Source organism: Sapajus apella, unplaced genomic scaffold (genome assembly GCF_009761245.1).
Source record: "Sapajus apella isolate SASKATOON/1434 unplaced genomic scaffold, GSC_monkey_1.0 scaffold10, whole genome shotgun sequence".
Lineage (NCBI taxonomy): Eukaryota > Metazoa > Chordata > Mammalia > Primates > Cebidae > Sapajus > Sapajus apella.
This window is the reverse complement of record NW_022436950.1, coordinates 7,093,646-7,116,293: the sequence shown is the minus strand read 5'-3', so window position 1 is coordinate 7,116,293 and position 22,648 is coordinate 7,093,646. Positions and strand designations below refer to the sequence as shown.

The 22,648-nt window shown below is 52.1% G+C and overlaps 1 protein-coding gene across 5 annotated transcripts in view; it reads left to right on the top strand.

The window, feature by feature from the left end:
• Positions 1-13,163: 13,163 nt before the first annotated feature.
• Positions 13,164-22,648, top strand: part of INPP5D (inositol polyphosphate-5-phosphatase D) — a 148,165-nt gene continuing 138,680 nt past the window's right edge. For all 5 annotated transcript variants that reach the window (XM_032277884.1, XM_032277881.1, XM_032277883.1 and 2 more), the window contains exon 1: positions 13,164-13,877. In XM_032277884.1, the coding sequence (XP_032133775.1) occupies positions 13,744-13,877 (134 nt within the window). In that variant the 5' untranslated portion in view covers positions 13,164-13,743. The remainder of the gene's footprint in view (positions 13,878-22,648) is intronic.

Sequence of the window (22,648 nt, the reverse complement as noted above, 5' to 3'; positions counted from 1 at the left end):
TCTAGGACAGTGTCTGGACTCATGGTAGATTCTCAGTCAATATCAGTTGAATCAACGAATGACTAGACATATGTAAGGTGCCGATTCAGTCATATTCCAGACCAGAGCGAGTGTGGGAGAGGGAGGAGGAGCCAAGGAAAGGCAAACGAGGTGTGGGGCTTGAAGAGCTGGGTGTGACCTACCAGCGAGCTTGCATTTCATCCCAGGGTGGGGGACACCACAGACGATGTCACCTGGAGAAGTGGCAGACTCAGATTTGCATTGTAGAAAGAGAGACTTGGTAGGCATGAAGGGACAGAATCAGAGACGCGAGTAGGGTGTCCTGGAGGAGGAGGCAGGAGGGGACCAGCTAGCAAAGGCCCTCTCGATATAATCCAGGCAACAAAGAAGGCTGGGACCGTGGGGCTGCAGCCAAGGGGGTGGATTCCAAAGAGCTCTAGAACTCGATGATCCATCAGATGTGGGCGGTGAGAGAGAGGCGGGGATGAGGGTGTTGGTGGTTTCTGGCTTGGGAGAAGCCAGTTTGGTGACAGCGATCCACATAGGCGATGTGTGTGGAAGAACAGGTTTTTGGTGTAAAGTTAGAAAACTCAGATGAGACAACTTTTAAGTGCCTATAGGGTGTCCACATAGGCAGCAGGAAGTGCGGATCTGAAGGAGGTCAGGACTGGAAGTGCAGATTTGGAAGCCACAAGTGAGGAAAATGCTTTGGGGGAGTATGGAGGGAACAAAAGGGACATCCAAGAACAAAAGGCTGGGAAGGAGGGGGCTCATCAGACTGGGGAGGGAGGGGCTCAGGGAGGAAGCTGCAGAACTTGAGGAAAGCCACAGCAAGGATTTTGGGAGGGAGGGAGAGGCCCGCAGGGTCGCTGGCTGCAGCGAGGTCATGATGGTGATGGGCGCTGCGAGAAGGAGCAGCTGGAAAAGGTTTCGGTGGGAGGGTGGGGGTGGGGACAAACTGGTGTAGGAGGCTGAGTGAGGACAATTTATTCTAAAACTCCCCAATTTATTCCAAATCACCCAGGGTGATACCCAGACAGGAAAAAAGAGCAGGGAGCTGAGGCTCACAGTCTTGGCCACCCAAGGCACTCCCCTGGGAAGATTTTTATGTAACTGGTCTGGGGTGGGGCCTTTCATACTTTCAGCCAAGACTGAGAACCTTTGTCAAGGAAGGTTTTTTAAGTTTTTATTCTGTAACATGGAAAAATCTTCAGCTTGCTTATAGGATGAGGGGACAGAGTGGGCGGGGAGGAGAGGGAGAAAATCCAGGGGTGTGGGAGAGGCTGTGGAGCCGGTCCAGCCACAGGAGGGGAGAACCTGGAGGAGTCCCCGGGAAGGGTGGGATGGAGGCGGGTGTGGACGAGGTGGAAGGTGGCCTGGGAGACCCATCTAGCAGCTGTGGGCAGAATAGTGAGGGGCTTTGCTGTTTGGTGGCTTCTAGAAGCGAGCTAGCCTGTGGAGCGTGGGGAGGTGCCGTAGGGAAGCGGGGCCACTGGAAAAACGCAGGCTTTGGTGCCGTGGCCAGTGGAGAAGGCAGGGGAAAGGCTGGAAGACTCTGGTCTCCATGCTGGTGGGAAGCCGTGGGTTTTATCCTGGGCTGCGCTGTCTGGCAGGGGCGTTTCTCTGGCCACGTCAGCAGCCCCTTCTGGCTGGATGTGGGGTGAGAAGAAGAAACTGTGAGGGAGTTTAGGGGCATGGTTGAGGTTGTGGATGGCGTGTGTGATGGACAGGAGGGAACAGGAGGTGGTCAGGGCAGGGCTGGGGGTTGGCCAGAGACAAAAGGGGAGGCGATCACAGCCCGAGGGCTAGAGCAGGGTTGAAGGTCGGAGTTGCTGGTGCTCCCAGGGCTGAAGCTACAATGGGCAGAGTTGGCAGAAGGTGCTGGATCCAGGCATGGAGTAGGGAGGACTCCTGCCAGGTTCTCAGGGATGGGATGGAAATAAGAAAGAGAGTCAGGGAATGGTCAGATTCCAGTCTTGTAAGGATTTCCCACCTTGTCCTCAGGCAGTAAGCAGCTGTTGGACTGACTCCTCAACGGAGTCGAGGGGTGAACGGGAGGTTTTAGGAAGGTGAATCTGCCAAGGTCTTGCAGTCTGGATTGCAAACTGAGGATCTGGAACTGAAGATTTGGGAGATTAACTGGGTCACAACTGCAATGAGACAAGTGATCTCTGGGTGGGGTGGGATGTGCAGTTTGACAGGTTTAACCACCACAGGCCCTGGTGCCCCTCCCCCACCTCCAGCAGGTATACTTCAAGCCATCTTTTTGTTCTGTTTTGTTTTGTTTTCTTGAGATGGAGTCTCGCTCTGTTGCACAGGCTGGAGGCAGTGGCATGATCTTGGCTCACTGCAACCTCTGACTCCAAGGTTCAAGCAATTCTCCTGCCTCAGCCTCCTGAGTAGCTGGGATTGCTAGCAACTGCTACAATGCCTGGCTATTTTTTGTATTTTTAGTAGGGACGGTGTTTCACCAGGTTGGCCAGGCTGGTCTCAAACTCCTGACCTAAAGTGATCTCCTGCCTCAGCCTCCCAAAGTGTTGAGATTATAGGTGTGAGTCACCGGGCCCGGCCTCATCAAGCCATCGTTGAGTTCACAATAAAAACCCAGAAGGTAAGGGTGAGACCATGTTTCTATTATAGAGGGAGCTTCCTCTAAATCTCCATGCCACACGCATTTCCAAGGACCCTGAAGATGGTCATCTGAAACTCCCCTGTGCTAGGGATCAGCCCCTTGGGTCTAGATCTAATCATTTCTTTGTGCTGATTCCAATAATGGTCTGAGTAAAGGCTTCCAGACAGGAGAGGATGCAGCGGAGAGTGTGGGTGGACAGGCCAGAGGCTCTATGCCCGATGCGTTGCAGAGCCCAGCACAGACGTTCCAGCTCCTGGCCAGGCGCGGTGGCTCACGCCTGTTATCCCAGCACTTTGGGAGGCCGAGGCAGGCGGATCACCTGAGGTTGAGAGTTCAAGACCAGCCTGACCATCATGGAGAAACCCCATCTCCACTAAAAATACAAAAATTAGCTGGGCATGGTGGCACACGCCTGTAGTCCCAGCCACTCAGGAGGTCGAGGCAGGAGAATAGCTTGAACCCAGGAGGCGGAGCTTGCAGTGAGCCAAGATCACACCGCTGCACTCCAGTCTGGCGACAGAGAGAGACTCCGTCTAAAAAAAAGTTCCAGCTCATTTAACTCAAGGTGTGTAGCATATACAGTGGTTTTGAGATCAAGCAGATGTAAGCTAGACTCTCATGTCGGGCGCTAACTTGCAGGCAAATTAACCTCTCTGGTCTCAATTTCCCTGCCAGCAAAATAGACATAATAATAAGAGTTCCCTTGTGGGTTGTCCATGAGGATTGAGTGAGGCAACTCGTGTAGAGAGCATAGCAGCGTTTCCCACGTTAGCTGGTAGATGGTACTGGCCATTGTCATGAATTCAACACATGCTTACTGGGTACTGCTATGGACTGAGTTATGTTCCCCCCCCCCAAATTCATATGCTGAAACCCTGACCAGTGTGACTGTATTTGGAAATTGGGCTTTTAGGAGGTAATTCAAGTTAAATGAGGTCATAAGGATGGGGTCCTAACCTGACAGGGTTGGTGGCCATATAAAAAGAGGAGCAGAGGAGGGAAGACCACGGGAGGACCTGGTGAGAAGGCGGCCACCCGCAAGCCAGGCCGAGAGCCCTCCTCAGAGCGTGACCATGCTGCACTTTGATCTTGGGCTTCCAGCCTCGACTTGTGAAAAGCAAATGCCTGTGTTGAAGCCATCCAGTCTATGGCATTTAGTTACGGCAGCCTGAGCTGACAGAGACAGGTGTGTACGGCCTGGCAGCATGGGCTGGGCACTGCTGCAGGGCACAACGAACAAGACAAAGCTGCATTCTCCTGGAGGTGAGACTCCAAGGAGGGGAGAAGCGAGGTGCACACAAAACAGCGTGAGCTGTGATAGGAAAAGGCTCTAGGAGAAGAGCAGGCCAGCTGTGCAGGCTAGGGCAGGGCCGGTGGGGTGGGGGGTAGAGGAGTGCTCATATGCTGCGAGTGTCAGAGAAAGACGTGTGCTTCGGTAGCCTGCAAGGCTGGAATGGTCCAGGGAAGAGGTGATGCTTCCGGGTGGGGGTGGTGGCAGGGACAGTGGCTGGAAGGGCAAGAGGGGAGAGGCATTTCAGAGTTTCCCCATAGTTCTAGGAGCTGGTCAGGATGCAGTTAAGAAAAGCTGGGGCTTCCTGAGACCCAGTTGGGCCAAGCAGGAGGAGTGGGCAGGGGGAAGACCATGCTAGACTGCAGGTTCTATTGGGAATGAAGCTGAGACCGTGGTAGACTGGCCAGTGCTGGCGATGGCTGGGCTCAGGGTCTGGCTCAGGGGCGTCTTGCTGAGAGTTGCTGTCCCTAGAATTGGTAAAATCTGACTCTGGGGACAGAGAGCCAGGAGAGGGGTGGTTGCTGTGGCAACAAGGGCGCCCGCCACAGGGCAGGGCCGGGCTATCGCAGTGGTGGGGGTGGGGATCGCATCGCAGTGGTGGGGGTGGGGATCGCAGGCCTGCCTGGCTTCACATCCAGGTGTGGGCTTAACTGCGACAAACCTACCAAGAGGTCATGGGCTTGGCCCTTCCTGTTCAGTGCAAGAGACAGATCCAGACAGCTTTCTAGAAAGGGAATGCATTTATACTTTTTCCTAAAAGTTCACATGCAAGGGGAGAGCTCATGCTTAAATCAATATTGTAATGAATGTAAAGAATTCCTTTGACATAAAAGTCCCCAGGGCTTGTTAAAACCTGTTTCATAAGTAGGGTTTTCATCTATCCATGTCACTTTCTTAAAGTAAGAGACTCCAGAATCGCCCCTCTGAGTTTAAGAAAATATTAAGCCCCAGTTATCATCTACAGGAGGTGTGTAAATTGGTGCAACCACTTAGACAATATAGCATAACTAATCCAAACTAGAAATGCATACAGCCGTTGAACGTTAATTGCTCTTCTAGAAATTTTTCTTGCAGATAAACTAACTAAAAAAGAATCTTTAGGAGGCCAAGGTAGGTGGATCACTTCAGGTTAGGAGTTTGAGACCAGCCTGGCCAACATGGCGAAACCCTGTCTCTACTAAAAATACAAAAAATCACCAGGCATGGTGGTGGGTGCCTGTGATCTCAGCTACTCTGGAGGCTGAGGCACGAGAATTGCTTGAACCTGGGAGGCGGAGGTTGCAGTGAACTGAGGTGGCGTCACTGCACCCCAGCCTGGGCAACACAGCCAGACTCCATCTCAAAAACAAAAAGAAACAAAAAAAAAACCTAGAATCTAAGTTTCCAGGGATAGGAGACTAGTAAAATGCACATTATGATATAAAATAGTAGACATCTTTAAAAGAATGTGGTAGATATAAACAAGCTCCATGAAAAGTCCAGAAATACTAAGTGAAAAATGAAAGGCACGTAATAGAGTATTTCAAAAAGGAGGCCTTGCAAAAACAGGGTTGTCTATACACAGAAAACACTGAAAGACTACACAAGACATTGGCCCTGGAGAAATGGATCTGGGGTCTGGGCTGGCAGGAAAACTTACTTTTCATTGTAAACTCTTTTGAGCAAGTTCAATAACATGTTACTATGTGTACATGTTACTTTTCAATTAAAAAAAAAAAGATTAAGGAGAGAAACGTTGGTCTCTTTCTTAGGAATGTGAGAGGAATGATACGGGAAGAGTCTCCCAGGTGTTATATCTAAATTGTCGGTGCCGCAAAAGAAGTAGCACTTGAATATAAATTTCCTCAGCAAGGCAATTTACTTTTATAGAAGGGTGCAGCTCACAGACGGAGCAATGGCGAGCACACACCTGGACAGGGGAGGGGAAGGGGTTCTTATTTCTGATGGAGGTAGCCCCTGCTGCTGTGTCATTCATCTGTTGGCTAGGGTTAGACGGCACAGTCTAGGCTAATTCCGATTGGCTATTTTAAAGAGAGCAGGGGTATGAGCTGGAGTGGCATGGTGGGTAGTTTGGGGGGAAGGACGGTTATGGGGACAGGTCAGAGCAGGTAACTAAGGGTCAAAGCAGGTGGCCGGAGCAGGTGACCAGAGCAGGTGACCTGGGGATGAGTCAGGCTGGAGCAGGGGACTGGGGCAGGTGACTGGGATGAGTCAGGACGGAGCAGGGCACCAGGAGAACAGATGTAAACTACTGATTAGAACAGGTGGAAAAGTTTGTTTACTGAAACTACAAGGAAATTAAATGGAGGACAAAAAACTGAACATACTGACATAGTGATTCTTTGAAGAGAGACTTGGAGTTCACTATATCTAACACAGGATACAGCCGGCCATTCAAACAAAGCCCAACTCTTCCAGCAGGATTTTACACACATTACCTCGAGTCGGAGTTCTCCTTTTATTTATTTAGTTTTTATTATGACAGAGTAGTAGGTGGTCCGTAAAGGAAAGCTAGAAGAGCAGATGGAAGAAAAACAATTGCTCATGGATATGCTGCCTAACTCAGTCATCTTCGCTTCCAGTGTCTTTCCCAGATAGAGGTTTGTCCATAGTTGGAATCATACTCCCACTTGGTTTCTTGATTTGTTTGTTTGTTTTTTGAGATGGAGTCTCGCTCTGTCACCCAGGCTGGAGTGCAGTGGTGCGATCTTAGCTCACTAAGGTCAACCTCTGCCTCTCAGGTTCAAGCGATTCTCCTTCCTCAGCCTCCCAAGTAGCTGGGACTATGGGTGTCCATCACTACACTTGGCTAATATTTGGATTTTTAGTAGAAACGGGGTTTTGCTGTGTTGGCCAGGCTGGTCTTGAACTCCTGATCTCAGGTGATCTGCCCGCCTCAGCCTCCCAAAGTGCTGGGATTACAGGTGTGAGCCACCGCGCCCGGCCTTGATTTTTCACTAAGATTGTATTATGAATATTTTCCCCTGGCCTTAAGGATCTTGACAAGAGACACATGTTGGCTTTTCAGACATGGTTTCCTCTTACCCAGTTCTTCCCAAAGTCAATCCTGATTTTCTTTGTTTTTGTTCAGGCCCATTTGATATTCTGGCATCTTCAGTGAAAGAGGAGATGCCTGCTGCCGGGCCTTCAGTATTCACAGATGTCCTTAAGCACAATTATGGATTCCATGGGCCCTTGGACCCCTTGGGAGTCACCCCTGTACCTAACAGTGGTGTTCCTGGCTCTGGTCCCTGGGGAAAAGGAGTGGGGGAAAGGTCGTGGCAGGGTGGGGAGGGTGGGGGGATGGGGGCAGGTGTGGGCAGAGTGCAGCACCACCTGCTGGCCAGGAGTCACAAGGCGCAGGTAAAGGGTTCTTTTCTAGAATTGGGTTGTTAAACCAGTGGCCAAAGGTCAATGATGCCAGCTGCCCACTGGAGCCCACAGAAGCTCTGCCCTGTAGGCACTGGTCAGGGGGCTGCCTGGGAGACCCGCCTCATCATGAGCACCTATCTGGTGCCAGGAATGTTACATAACTTTACGGACATTCTTCAACAGGTGTCACTATCCCTTTACAGAGAGGCAAACCGATCCAGAGATGCTAAATATTCGTGGTAAAGCTGAGATTTGGACCCCAACCTTGTTCCTGTGTGTCTAATTCAGAGTCTGACTTACAGTACTAACATGGAGCTATCACAGGCACGGAGCAGGGAATGGGGTGGAGGGTGCTGTGATTTGAGACCTCACCTTCCCATTGCTGGGGATGCACCAGGCCCCAGGAAGCCATGGGGCCACGTAGATGGATGGATCTGGCGAGGTCAGTCAGAGATTCAGAGGACTGCGGCAACTAGCTCTGCAAATCTGAATGTAATGTGTGTTTGCCAGGGCCTGGGTGGATCTGGAGAGGTCAAGATACCAGTAGCAGAAATGGAACTGGAAATGGAAAGTGGAAAGGCAGGCCAGCGGAGCCTGATATCTTGACAGAGCTCCAACAATAACTGTGGAGACAGAGGAATGGACAGAGAGAGAGAGAGAGAGAGAGAGAGAGAGAATGCGAGAGAGAGAGAGAGAGAGAGAGAGAGAGAGAGAGAAGCCTGGGTGGGGAGAGAGAGAGCTGGATGGGAAGAAATCCTTTCCTGGCGGACGATCAGGGAGCATGATCTGCTAGGTTTGGGAGTGTTCCAGCTCCGCCAGGCGTCTCCAGTAGGACGGTCTCACTTCATCCTAGACAAGGGCTGGGACTTGCCTTCCTCTCCCACCATCTCAGTAAGTGACCTTGGCCTTTGATTTGGGAGGGGCCGATGTGGGCAGGGCAAATTCTCAGGACAGAGGAGAGCATTCATCCTTCTTAACAAGCTGTGAACAAGGTGCTGGCTCCTGCTTTTGACTGGTTTTCCCCGCTGGTTTTCCCCAGTGACAGAAAGCAGGAGCCGGGGGGCTGACCCACCTTCCCTGGGCTCCTTGGAAAGGGAACAGTGGTGCTTGATCCCAGGAGGCTCCCTGTGAGTGACTGGTCCCTTCTCCAGCCAAGATGTCCTATTATCAGGACTGAGGGTGAGGGAAGTTCACTACTGATTATGCCAGCCAGTGAGCAACTTTCTAACTTCACAGTCAAGTATTTGCCCTTCTATTAATCAGGGTTCTTCAGAGAAGCAGATAGATAGATAGATAGATAGATAGATAGATAGATAGATAGATAGCTACATAGATGGATGGATGGATAGATAGATAGATGGATGGCTACATAGATAGATGGATGGATGGAGAGACAGATCGATGGATGGATAGATAGATGGCTACATAGATAGATGGATGGATGGATGGATGGATAGATAGATAGATAGATAGATAGACAGGAATTGGCTCATTGGATGGTCGAGGCTAAAGTCTGTAGAGTGGCTGGCAGGCTGGAGACCCAGGGAAGAGTTGACACTGTGGCTCGGGTCCATAGGCAATCTACTGGCAAATTCTGTCTTTGGGGGAAGTCAATCTTTTTCTATGAAGACCTTCAGCTGATTGGGTGAGGCCTACACACAGGAATTGCTTTACTCAAAGTCTACTGATTTAAATGTTCATGTTAGCTAAAAGATACTTTCAGAGAGACATCTAGAATAATGTTGACCAAACATCTGGGTCCTGTGGCCCAGCCAAGATGACATAAAATTAACCATCACTGTTCCCTTTGCTTTTAGCACCGGTGAGTGAGCACTTTCACTCTCTGCACCCCAAGCAGTGAGTGATATCTATCTCTCTATCCAGGCTGGTGGTGAGTGGGAGCCCTGGGGTGTACTAAAGCGCTTTGATGAACAAGGAGGGGAAGGGAAGTACAGTGACAAATGCTTAAATTTATTGTATATCTACTAACATTGTATAGTAGATATCTAGTATATATATAATGTATAATATATACAATATGTATAATGTAATGTACATATATATATATATATATATATATAATATATTTACCTCTGCCTCCCCTCTCCTGGGCCAGCCCCTTCTCAGACCATCCATTCTGTTTCGTTTACACGTTGGAAGGACCCCTGGACAAGAAACGTTGTGGTGTTTCCATGGTCCCTCTCTCCCAGCCTGCCCTGTCCTGAGACTCAAACCTTCCTGTGACCTGCCCCCACTCGAGGCTTCCAAAGCAGAATCATTCCTACGCCGTGGCCCTGCCCCGTCAGCTCTCCTCTTCAACACTGAGGTGTGTCTGTTCTTCCTGGAGCTTCTAGAGTTGACTGACTGCCCAAGACCAGGTGCCTGCCAGACCACCCTGATGCTTCTCACTGCCCTGTTTTCTCAGAAATTGTTCAAGTCCCCTGATGGGGCCTGGGGCTTGCCAGGACTGGTAATGCCTTTGGGCAGGTGCCCCAGTCTGGACCTAGGCTCACATGAGTGAGTCCTCACCCCACTTCTTCCTCTCGGCTGCTTTCCAAGCCTCTGCCCCATGGGTGAAGTTGACCAGATGCTCCAAGGAATGCATTGACTCACACCTATGCAATCGTTCTGGGGCCCTGTGGCTGGGCTCCTGGGCGCAGCCACTCCATCCTTTGAGTGACCCTGAGCATTGAAGACAGCAAGGATAGTGGCAGGTGGCCTGGGCCTCCTCACCCCTGCCAGCAGCAGCTGGCAGTCCCTCATCCCTTCTGGAGGCTCCTGTCCAGCTGTCAGGCAGCCGCCCCCTCCAATGGCTTTCGAGAACATTGCTCCACAACACCCATACACCCATGGGCTCTTCCCATCAGCATCGTCTCCCACCCCCACCCACGGGGTGATGCTGAGCTCTCCACAGGGATCCTGCCATGCCAGATGCAGGCAGACATCCCTGGAGAGAGGGGCTGCTCTTGTGTGTGGGGGGGGCAGGGGTGCAGTCATCATCAAGCAGGATCCCAAGGTAGAAATGCAGTGAATATGAACTGAAACATTCAAGAGAATATGCCTGGAAGATGCGTGGTTCTACATTTACACTATAAAATTTGGAACAGTACCTTTTTTTCTTTTGAGATGGAGTTTCGCTCTGTCGCCCAGGCTGAAGTACAATGGCACGATCTCTGCTCACTGCAACCTCTGCCTCCTGGGTTCAAGTGATTCTCCTGCCTCAGCCTCAGGAGTAGCTGGGACTATAGGCGTGAGCCACCATGCCTGACTAATTCTTGTATATTTAGTAGAGACGGGGTTTCACCATGTTGGCCAGGCTGGTCTCGAACTCCTGACCTAAGGTGATCTGTCTGCCTTGGCCTCCCAAAGTTCTGGGATTACAGGTGTGAGCCATTGTGCCCAGCCTGGAACAGTAAATTTAACATGACAAGAAGATGACTGACTGAACATTTTCTTGCATGCTCTGGGCAGGACAGGCATTGTGGTTATTTACAAAGCAAAGAAACAGTCCTTGAAGAAAATCACTGGAAGCCGAAGTCTTGGGCTGCACAAGAATGGAGCGACATCACCAGTAATGAGGCCGCCAGCAGGAGATAAATGGGTTCAGGGAAATGCAGGGGCCAGAAGGTTTATGGTGTCTCCCTACAAGCAGCGGAGGCATTGTGAAAAAAAGGTACTGTTCCAAATTTTATAGTGTAATACCTTCATCTCTCTGTACAAGGTCCCAAATCAGTCAGGAATGGTGCATTTGACAAAAAAAGGCACAAGGAGGTGAGGAGGTGATTACTGGACTGGCATGGGAGAGAAGATGGGGGCATCATGAGGACTTTTCAGGTGAACTGATAGGACATTGAGCATGCACGTAATTGCTGCCTCTCTAGCTATTATTATTATTATTATTATTATTTTGAGACAGAGTCTTGCTCAGTCGCCCAGGCTGGAATGCAGTTGCACAATCTCAGCTCACTGCAACCTCCACCTCCCAGGTTCAAGCAATTTTCCTGCCTCAGCCTCCTGAGTGGCCGCGATTACAGACGTGAGCCACCACAACTGGCTGCTTTTTAAAATTATTATTTTTAGTAGAGACAGGGTTTCACCATGTTGGCCAGGCTGGTCATGGACTCCTGACCTCAGGCGATCCACCTGCCTCAGTTTCCCTAAGTGCTGGGATTACTGGTGTGAACCACTGCCCCTGGCCACTCTCTTGCCATTATTTGAAGTCTTCATTGATAAGACACTGTCTCTCACATGAGTTCGTGAATTTTGTAATACATTTAAATTATTTATATTGACTGCAGCCCTACAAAAAAATCCATCCACCAAAAGGGCAGCCCTGATCTAGATACTGGGATTTCCTGAATGTGGGGGGCAGAAGGGTGGGAGACAAGGCAGCTGATCATGCTGGATAGATCAGGCCATCAGGTGGAAGAGGAAGCAAAGATGGAGTGGGCCTTACAAATTCGTGAATCATGCCCATGTGGTGTGTGTGCCAGGGATCTCGCTGGGAGGAATGGTAAGGGCCGTGGGAAGACAGGTGTGAGAGATAGGGGCTGAGCGCATGGGGAAGCTTTCTAAGTAGAGCAGTCTTGGCATGGTAGAGGTCTCTAGAAATGAGTGGCTGGAGGCGTGAAGGGACCAGTATTGTGAATGGATCCTCCTGGTGGCGTGGTTCAGGGCTTCATGGATGTTGGTGGAGGCCAGCAGAGAAGTGAGAAGGGTGTGATGGGAGCATAGGAGACGACTCCAGAAGAAGGGGGTGGACAGGCGTGGAGTGAAGGTGCGGGTGGGGAATGAGAGGCGTCCATGCTGGGCTGCTGCAGAGGTGGTGCGCTCCCAGAGGCGCGGAGTGTGGAGGCCGGCTCCCATCACTACTGTATCCCCACGCCTGGCTCCAGGCCTGGCCAGAGGTTCTTGAGTGGGAGTGCTTTGTCTGCCCCACAGAGTGGCCTGCCATGCGTGCCGATACAGGTGGGAGGTGCTGGGGCCCCTGTTCTGGGACGACCATCAGTGTGGCGCACGTTGAGCCCCTTGGCACATGTGAGCTCCTTTACAAGCTACGCCCTTCAAGTTAGACAAGAGGAAACAGAGGCCAAGAGAGAGAAGAAACTTGACCAGGTTCCCACAGCTTGAATGTGGTGGTACCCTCTGGCTGGTGCCCCCTCCTGGAGGGGGTCTGCTGTCCTGTCCTGGAGGGCAAGGCCTGGATGTGGGATGTGTGGGGCAAGCCTTGTGCAGCAGGTCAACACGTGCCCCTTTGCCCTTGGTAGTCCTGACCCAAGGACGGAGGGCGCCGAGGTCTGGGGGCTGAGGGATGGGTGTCTACCACCGAGCTCTCAGAAATTCCTGGTCCTGGATGGCGGTCCCTGGAGAGGCAGCTCCCCATTGAGCAGTGGGCGAACATGGCCATGCCCAGCCTTGGTGGAGGCACAGTCTGACCGGCCACCTGGACTGCTGAGATGCAGGACTCAGAGCCGGTGTCATCCTTGCCCAGGTGGCCAGCCCGCCCTGTGGGGCTGTGGTGGTCTCCCAGAGCCTGCTTCCTCAGCCTTCTGGAGACGCTCAGGGGAAAACCCAGCCTGTGTTCCCGCTGTAAACAGTCCACGTCCCCTCCAAGCTCCCTTTGTGTGTCTCCAAGCCAGACTTCAGGGATCAGAGCTGTGCTGCCATGCAGCACCTGCCGGCCCCTGGGAACGAGTGTAGCGGGGTCACAGAGCCATCACCTGGACCTCGGAGCCCTTGGCTGGTGGCGCCCAAGGCCTCCTAGCCTCCGGCAGGTCGGTGCCTCTGGGGGTCGGGGCGGGGCTCGACTATGCCCCGCCCCCTCAAGTTTGCCCTGTCCTGAGCAGGCCGTAGCCCCAGTTGAAAAGCTGTGCCCCCTTGGGTGTTTTGGGGGTTCCGGGTTGGCCTTGAAAAGCCCTGGGGGAGGGCAGAAGGCTCAGGAGGCCTGTCTAGGGCGTGGCATCCCACGTGGTCGTCCTCTGGCCCACCCGCACCTGCGAGGCCACGCTTCTTCCTAAGCCGGCCACGACTCTCCTGCGTCTCCGGAGCCAGTCATTCTGCCCAGCGGGACTTCAGCTGCCCCTGGACCCGTTAGTTGTGGGCTGTGACCTGTTTCCGGGAAGGAGCGAGCCGGCGAGAGAGCCGCGGCTGGCGTGGCGGGGCGTGGCGGACGGTGGACGGCCGGAGCGCCCCCCCGCCCCGTCTCTGCCTCCGTCTCGCGCGCGCTTGCCTGGCTTCTGTAATGAGGAAGTTTCTCCGCAGCTCAGTTTCCTTTCCCTCGCTGAACGCCTGAAACAGGAAGTCAGTCAGTTAAGCTGGTGGCAGCAGCCGAGGCCACCGAGAGGCAACAGGCGGCAGGTTGCAGCGGAGGGGCCTCCGCTCCCCTTGCTGGCGTGTGGGTCCTGGGGGTGCCAGCCGGCCGGCCCGGCCGAGGAGCCCCGCGCCCGCCATGGTCCCCTGCTGGAACCACGGCAACATCACCCGCTCCAAGGCGGAGGAGCTGCTCTCCAGGACGGGCAAGGACGGGAGCTTCCTCGTGCGTGCCAGCGAGTCCATCTCCCGGGCATACGCCCTCTGCGTGCTGTGAGTACAACCTGCTCCTTCCCCGGGCACAGAGATGACGGAGGGGCTTCCAAGGGCTCCAGCAGTGGCATGGGTTGTTCTTGTGTCACAGGACAGAGTGACGTGACATGCACACTTCCCCGCCACCCTGTCGCGGACCTTGGCCTTAGACTTTGGCCTTGGAGTTCAGGGACCTGGTCTCATGGCAGGTTTTGCAGCTTGGGAGCTGTCAGAGCCACTCAGGCCTGATCTGACACCCCAGCTTCCCGTGAGCTGTGTGGTGCCTGGGGCTTCCTTGGGATCTGAGGACCGAGAGAAGGGGGTCTGGCTTTTTGAGCCAGGAGGAAGCTCAGGGCTCTGTGGAGGTGGGTGTGTTGGAGCAGTTCAGTGACGCCCAGCTCGGAAACCCTGGGAAGAGCAGAGGTGGCCAGAGGGACCCTTCCTGGAGCACCCAGGCTTTGGGCCCCTAGAGAAGCTCCGTTTGGCGACCCAAGAATATGGGGTGGGTTTAATCGAGAAAGGACCTTCCGTTCACTCAGAAGCTGCTTTTGGGGGCCTGAGAGCAGAGGAAGTCACCATTACCACCAGCGAGCAACCCCTTCTGTCTGTCTTGAGCACTCAGCTGTGACCGCTCTCCACCCCCCACCCCTCAGTTTGGGTCTCTGTCACCATCACCTCCTCCCACTGCCCGGTTGGGGATGTTTCTGAATGTGCCAGCTGTGCTGACATGGAGGAACCAGCCTCTTGCTGAAGGTTCCTTTCTAGAACCCCCGTCCAGTCCAGTATCTGAAGGACGCCCTTACCCGGCAGCTCTTGGTCCAAGCATTTTACTGGGGCCTCGGGCAGTGCCACAGCGTAGTCAGGGGAAGGGTGTGTCCACCTAGACATTCCAGGTAACATCCCTGGGCTAGCAGAAGTGTTCCCCAGAACAGCCAGGGCCTTGCCCTTCTCCAGGCAGGAGGGGAAGTAGGCGGGGAGCCCAGACCTGTTTTGAACACTGACTCACGGCTGGGACCCGCTGTGCTAAGCATTTGTTGGCCCATTTCATCCTCACCACAACCTAAAGTGCAGGTCCTGTTAAAAGGCCTACTTTGCAGATGAGGAATCTGAGGACCTGGCAGGTTGAGTGACAACAGTCAAAGCCACGGCCGTCTGCCCCCGAGGCTGCAGCTGAGACCAACAGCCTGTGTTGCCCAACCTCTCCTGCCCCCAGTCCAGTGGGGCGTGCATGTAGCCTTGGGGGGGTTAGAGGCGGAAGCAAGGGGAGCCAGAGTGTGTACGGGGACAGCTGGGGCACTGGAAAGCAGCCCCGCTCACGGCTGGGTGCTGGCCTGTGCTGGCGGTCTGCAGCCCCACCTCTGAAGACTGGTTTCCTGTGCCCCCCTCTCATGCCTCAGGGGAAGGAACGCAGGCCCAGGCTGGCTGGACTTCCCCAATGGGGACCTGCTGCCGCCAGGGCCTTAGAAGTGGCAGGAAGATTCTCTTAGGCATCTGCAAGCCCAGTCTGACTCCACCCCACCCATGTAGATTACTTGGATTTCTGCCCTGGCCCAGGGGGACCTTGTCCTGGCTGCTTGGTGTTGGCTGAGCCGAGGGCTTCTGGGACGGCATCTTGTTAACCTTCACCGCCGCTCTCCGACCAGGTTCTGTGGTTGCTCAGATTACAGACACAGGACATGGGTCTCTCTGACTCCACGCTGTGAGCATCTTAACATCTAGGGTCAGAGTGAGGCGCAGCCAGAGCTGGAGAGACCTTGGAGCAGCTCTGGTGCTACAGCCCTGGCTTTCCGGGGGTAGACAGGGTGCAGAGATCCTGAGCTCTTGGTTCACATGCTGGCCGGGGGCAAACTCTTGGGGCCCAGGCCAGCTCCCGTATTCCTTCCTCCACCTCTTCTCTCTGAAGCCTTGTCTGTACTGAGTTACTTGCAGATCCATGATGGGTAAGCAGCATCCGCTCCTTAGGGAGGGAACTGTGGTGCCCACAGATGTCCGCTGTCCTCTTAGCCGAAGCCTGGCAACCTGCCATCCTGAGGCTGCTGGGCTGCAAATGCCAGGAGCCCCACCCCTTGGGCAGACAAGCCCTGGGCTCAGGGTTCCCCTTTCTCCCCTGCTCAGGGCGGGGAGCAGCCCCTGCTGCAAGCCAGGCTGCACTGGCCGCTGTGGGCCACCCTGTGCCTGCAGACCTGCCGCACGCCTGCGAGGCTTCACGGGGCCTAAAACTAACTAAAGGAATGAAAACAGACTGTCACTTCCAACACCTCATTTCATGAAGGAAAGCAGCCTTTACACCAAAAAAAGCAGGAAGGGCATATTCAAAAAAAAAAAAGCCAGTCATTTAAGGCACAGAGATTGAACTTCTCGAAAAACAAACCCCACCACCGTTCGTTTTCTCTGTTTCCTGCCGAGTGGCCGTGGCCTGACAGAGACGGCAAAGGCAGGCAGTAGGCAGTCCCAGGCCGAGGGCTGCGCCGGCAGCTCCAGAGGGAGCAGGCTTTGTCCCCCAGCCTGGAAGCCTATCGAGCCTCAGGGACCCTGAGAAGTGCAGCTGACGGGGCAGGGCCGTGGAGCCACCCTGCTCTAGATGTGACTGTAGAAGGAAGCCGCACACTCCCTCTCCTGCCCTAGCAAAGTCCATGGGAAAAGTATGCGTGCCCCGTGGCCCCTCAGATCCCCAAGTCCCCTGACCTCATCCTGCCTGAGCCCCAGCAGTGCTTCCTCCCAGGCCCCCTCTGGCAGGCAAGGGGACAACAGCTGAGTCTCCACCTGATGCTTTGGGCAGGTGTGCTGGGCACCTTGGGAACTGAGAGCAGCCTCAGCAGGGAGGGGAGGGGCCTTTGTGCTCAGGAAAGAGGACAGGATTTGACTATGTAAATGGACCTGGGCGGAGGTTGGACATCAAAAGACAGGGCTGCAATTCAGTGCCACCCACGTGACTTAGGAGTACGCATTCTGCCCACACCCAGCAAATGCTGCATTTCCTCGAGAGAGGTCAGCGCCATCACCTACCACTGGGCAGGAAAGCTTTGATCTCACCTCAGCAGCTTGAAAAGCTCTGCTTGACAGGGAGCCTGGGTCTCCATCTCAGGAAACAGAGAGTTGTATCGGGAAGACCCCGGCAGAGGGCTGCGTGGTTTGAGTCCAACTCTGCCGTCTTGCAGCCAGGGGCTCTTCTAAGCAGGGCCTATGTCAACCCCACCAGGTCCCCACTCAAATAGCCCGGCAGTCAGCCCTGCTCCAGGGGGAGTGGGGAATCTATGGGTGCCTTGAGGGGGACGTTGGGTGCACCATGGTTGTGAGACGTTAAGAGCTGTCAGGTTCATGCCCTCTCCTGCCATGCCGGGGCCAGCACACCTGGCAGGACTTAGGACGCAGAGAAGAGATGCCTTGGGAATGGGGTCAGTCAATGCAAGGGTCCATGGGTTGGCTGAGCCGGGACCCCCTTGCACAATCTGCAATGCAAAGCTGATCAAAGGCCCAACGTCAGGATACACCCTGCCCTGTCTGTAGGAGTAGCCGGGGCCCAGGGAGCGGGTCTAGTGTGGCCAGCTCAGCTGGCTGCCATCCAGCCTGGAGCTGCCAGGAGGGCGGCGTTCCCACCCAACTACTCCAGAGAGAGGGTGTTTCCCTCATGGGAGAGGCGAAGGCACGTGGCTGCCTTTGGCTCAGAAACCAGTGCCTGGTCCGGCCACAGCTGAAAGTGTGGTTTTGGTCTCCCTCCACATGTGGCCTTTCACCAGCCACCCAGGCACCATGGCAGGCTCTGGCTCACCCCTTCCCAGAGGCAGTGTAGACAGTGCACCGGACAGTCCTGGACTTGGGGACTTCGCCTGCACCACAGGAAAGAGGGGGAAGCCCGAGAAGGCTGCCAGTTGGCCTCCAGGAGCTTGTCACACAGTTTCTTCCGCACATGTTGAGTGCCTGCCCTGGGGGGAATTTTGTCAAACAGAGCAGACCCTAAACCTTGCTCTGCTAACAGACGCTTGTTACCAACCTGCTCTGCCTAATAACAGCAGGCAACTTCCAAAGAGCTGTGTGCCAGGCACCGTTCTAGGCTAGTATTGGCTCATTTGATGTCCACAAAGACCTTCAAAGGAAGTCCTATTATCCCCACTTTACAGATGGGGAAACTGAGGCACAGAGAAGTTTATGGAACAGGCCTAGTTTGCAGGACTAACAAATAACAGGGCCAGGACTTGCACACATGTTTTTTTTTTTTTTTTTTTTCTTTGAGAGGGTGTCTCACTCTATCGCCCAGTCTGGAGTGCAGTGGGGCGTGATCTTGGCTCACTGCAACCTCTGCCTCCCAGGTTCAAGCAATTCTCTGCCTCAGCCTCCTGAGTAGCTGAGGTTACAGGCAGCCACCTGTGCCCGGCTAATTTTTGCATTTTTAGTAGAGATGGGGTTTCACCATGTTGGCCAGCCTGGTCTTGAACTCCTGACCTCATGACCTACCCGCCTCGGCCTCCCAAAGCTCTGGGATTACAGGCGTGAGCCACCGCGCTGGCCGCATGCTCTTCTTGGAAGTGAGAAACAGAGCAGAGCCCACAGGGCGGTCTCTGTGGGGTGGGACAAAGCCTGAAGAAGGAACTCCTGGTGTTGGAGCCACAGAGAAGGGACTTGGGAGGGCGGAACTCTGAACCCCAGAGAGTCCAACAGAGGTGTAAAGGTGTGGTGTGAGCAGGTGGCTAAGTCTCCCTTTCTCCAACCCTCTTTCAATGCTTCAATAAAATATATACTGTTAATTATTTTTGTGCAAATGGAGCAAGGCACTATTTTTCATATCTGATATTGACAGTTAGTGGGAAAAAATGCTGGCCCAGGCAGTAGCCAGAGCTACTGACATCTGGTTCACACCAGAAAGCAGGCCAAGGGGCTTTCTCCAAGGCTAACTGTGCCGAGTTTTCTTTCTGCATGCAAGACCAGGAAGGGGTGATGTGCCCTTAAAGGCCTGTGTATTTCACTCACTAACTGTATCTTCTCTGTGACGTGATGCAGACAAGCGAGTGAAAATGGAGTCGCTCCAGGTTTTCCGTGCCTGTGCTCAGCTTCCCAGAAAAGTCCTTTCGGGTCTAGGGATAGGCTCCAGCTTTGGTGCTTTGCACGTTTGTCTACCTGGTAGGTTAAATTCATGAACACAAACAGCACTGCTTTTTTTTTTTTTTTTGACAGAGTCTTGCTCTGTCGCTCAGGCTGGAGTGCAGTGGTGTGATATTGGCTCACTGCAACCTCTGCCTCCCGAGTTCCAGCGATTCTCCTGCCTCAGCCTCCGAGCGGCTGGGATTACAGGCGCCTGCCACCACACCCGGCTAATTTTTTAACAAATATTTTTAGCAAAGATGGGGTTTCGCCATGTTGGCTAGGCTGATCTCAAACGCCTAACCTCAGGTGATCTGCCCTTCTGGGCATTCCAAAGTGCTGAGATTATAGGCATGAGCCACCACTGTGCCTGGCCTTTCTCTTTTCTTTTTATCTTTTTTTTTCTTTCTTTTCTTCTTTCTTTTTTTCTTTTCTTTTTTCTTTTTTTTTTTTTTTTTTTTTTTTTTTGAGAGCCTCACTCTGTTGGCCAGGCTGGAGTGCAGTGGCGTGATCTCGGTTCACTGCAACCTCCACCTTCCGGGTTCAAGTGATTCTCCTGCCTCAGCCTCCTGAGTAGCTGGGATTACAGGCATACACCACCACACCCAGCTAATTATTATTATTATTATTTTTTTTTTTGAGATGGAGTCTCATTCTTGTTGCCCAGGCTGAAATACAATGGAGAGGTCTCGGCTCACTATAATCTCTGCCTACCAGGTTCAAGCACTCCTCCTGCCTCAGCCTCCCAAATAGCTGGAATTACAGGTGTCTGCCACCACATCCAGCTAATTTTTGTATGTTTAGTTGAGATGAGGTTTCACCATGTTGAACATGCTGGTCTTGAACTCCTGACCTCAGGTGATCTGCCTTTCCTTAGCCTCCCAAAACGCTGGGAATTCAGGTATAACCCACCACACCTGGCCTGTGTACAATTCTTTATCCTGTTTTGTACATTCACAATGTTGTGAAACCAATACCACTGTCTAATTCCAGGACATTCTCAATACCTCAAAAAGAAACCCTGTACCCATAGCCATCACTCCCTATTCCCTCTCCAACCAACCCCTGGCAACAACTAAATGACTTTTTGTCTACGGATTTATCTTTTCCAGATGTTTCATAACTGGAAACATACAACATGTGGACTTTGGGGCCAACTTCTTTCACTTAGCATAATGCTCTCAAGCTTCATCTGTGTTGCAGCATGAATCATTTCTCTCTATGGCTGACTAATGAGCCACTGTACTGAATGGACCATATTTTGTATATCGGTTGATAGATACTTGGCTTGTTTCCACTTTTGGGCTATAATGAATAATGCTGCGATGAACATTCATATACAAGGTTTTGTGCAAACATATTTTCAATATTCTTGGGTATATATCTAGGAGCAGAATTGCTGAGTCATTTAAGTCTAACAGTTTGAGGAACTGCTCAATTGTTTTTGTTGGTGGATCCACCATTTTGCATTCCTACCAGCAATGTCTGAGTGTTCCAGTGTCTCCACTTCCCTACTAGCACTTTTTAATATCTTTTTTATTATAGCCATCCTAGTGGGTGTGAAGTGACATCTTATTGTGGTTTTAACTTGCTTTTCTCTAATGGCTAATCATGCTGGTGGCCGGGCGCAGTGGCTCAAGCTTGTAATTCCAGCACTTTGGGAGGCTGAGGCGGGCAGATCACAGGTCAGGAGTTCGAGACCAGCCTGGCAAACACAGTGAAACCCCATCTCTACTAAAAGTACAAAAGAATTATCTGGGCATGGTGGTGGGTGCCTGTAATCCCAGCTACTTGGGAGGCTAAGGCAGGAGAATTGCTTGAACCCAGGAGGTGGAGGTTGCAGTAAGCCGAGATTATGCCACTGCCCTCCAGCCTGGGTGACAGAGCAAGACTCTGTCTCCAAAAAAAAAAAAAAATCATGCTGGCAATTAATCTTTATGGGCTAAAAGTGACTAGTGACATCTCAGAAGCAGAGGAATATGGGGCCCATCTGTGGAAGCGCACAGAGGAGAAAGGAGAACTGGAGCAGAGGGTCACTTCGGAAACTTCCTGGAGGCCTCCGGAGGATGCTGAGCTGTCACTTGAGGCATCCTCAGAGGAAGCACTCAGAGAGATGGAAGCAGAAAGAGGACTGAGCCCCTTCCTGCTTCCAGGGGCTGCTGAGACCAGGGCTGGGAGCCGGGAAGCTGGCAGGAGGAAGGGATGGGGGCCTGGAGGCATGAGGAGTGAAACCAGGGCCGGTGAACACGACGTCAGGAAGAAAGGCAGCCATCAGAGACTACTAGTTCTGGCTTCAATTGAGGGGGTTAGTGCAGAGGGTACTGAAGTCCTGGGGCTGAGGACAATGGAAGTAGCACAGCATGTGCCATGAATGGGGGACTCAGAGTTGACAGCTGCGGCAGCACGTGAGGACCAGATTCTTTCCCCTGCTCACTTCATGCTCCCATTGTCCCCATTAATTTGAAAAGCACCATTTTAACAAATGCAGGCCCCTAATAGTTTGGGTTCAATGCTTATTATAAACAACCTCATGGAGTGCTGGTCCCAAGGGATCAGCTGGGACGCTCCCCAGATCAGAGAGGCTTGCTGGAGTACACAGCTGTCAGCGGCAATGGAGAAACAAATAGATCTGTTAAACAGCGACGTCCTGTTCTTTAGAGTAACTTTGAAAAATGGTATTTCTACAAAGCACAGAAAGTACAAAGCAAAAAGCAGAAAAGTAACCATCCCATCACCGAGATGCTAGCATAAACATAGTTAATTTGCTGGTGTATCTTTTTGTCCTGTCTCCCTCCCTGTATGTATGTAATTTCCATTTTGTATACACATGTATTACATGCATATGTATAATTTTAGTCTGAGATTTCCAGCAGCATTAGCGTTTTCCCATTTAGTTAGAATTTCTTCCTAATGATCATATTTAATGGATGTACAGGATTCTATGACATCATGCACCATACTTTATGAAAAGATTCTTCTATTGTCAGATATTGAAGCTATCAACAATGTTTTGTTGTTATGAATATGACTGACGAAGGTCTCTGTGCAGAAATATTATTAACATGTCTGGTTATAGGTTCCTAGGAGTGGAATTATTAGATCAAGGGACAGGAATGTTTGTAAGGCTTTTGATACAGAATGATACATTACTTTCCAGAAATTCTGTTCCATATATGCACCAGTAAACTGTACAAGAGAGTGCCCACCTCATTCTAACCTCCCTATTCTGAGTACTTTCATTTCAAAACACATTACATTGCAAGGGGAAGGTGCTGAACGTTCATTTGCATTTGCATTTGATTGTGGTCGCGTTGAGCTTATTTGATGGAGTTATTGACCTTCATAATCCCTCTTTCATGAATGGTCTGGTCAATTCTCATTGCCATTTTTCTACTGAAGCTGTAGTTTTTCTGTTATCTACTTGCACGAGTTGTTTAGATCACTTGTTGCAAATATTTTCACTGTGATTTTCCTTTGTTTTATGATTTTTTTGACATTCAGGGATTGTAAATTTTATGTAGTGAAGTCTATCGGTCTTTTCCTTTTTTTCCTCCCTTCAATGCAGAGAAGCCCTTTGCACACAGATCCCTTTGTTTCTTCTTGTGTGAGGCAGGAGGGCTAGGACAGAGGTTTTGGAGCTAATAGACTTGGGCTAAGGATCCAGCAGTTTATCTAATTCTGCTGGGCCCTGGTTCCTCATTTGAAAACCAGGGCTA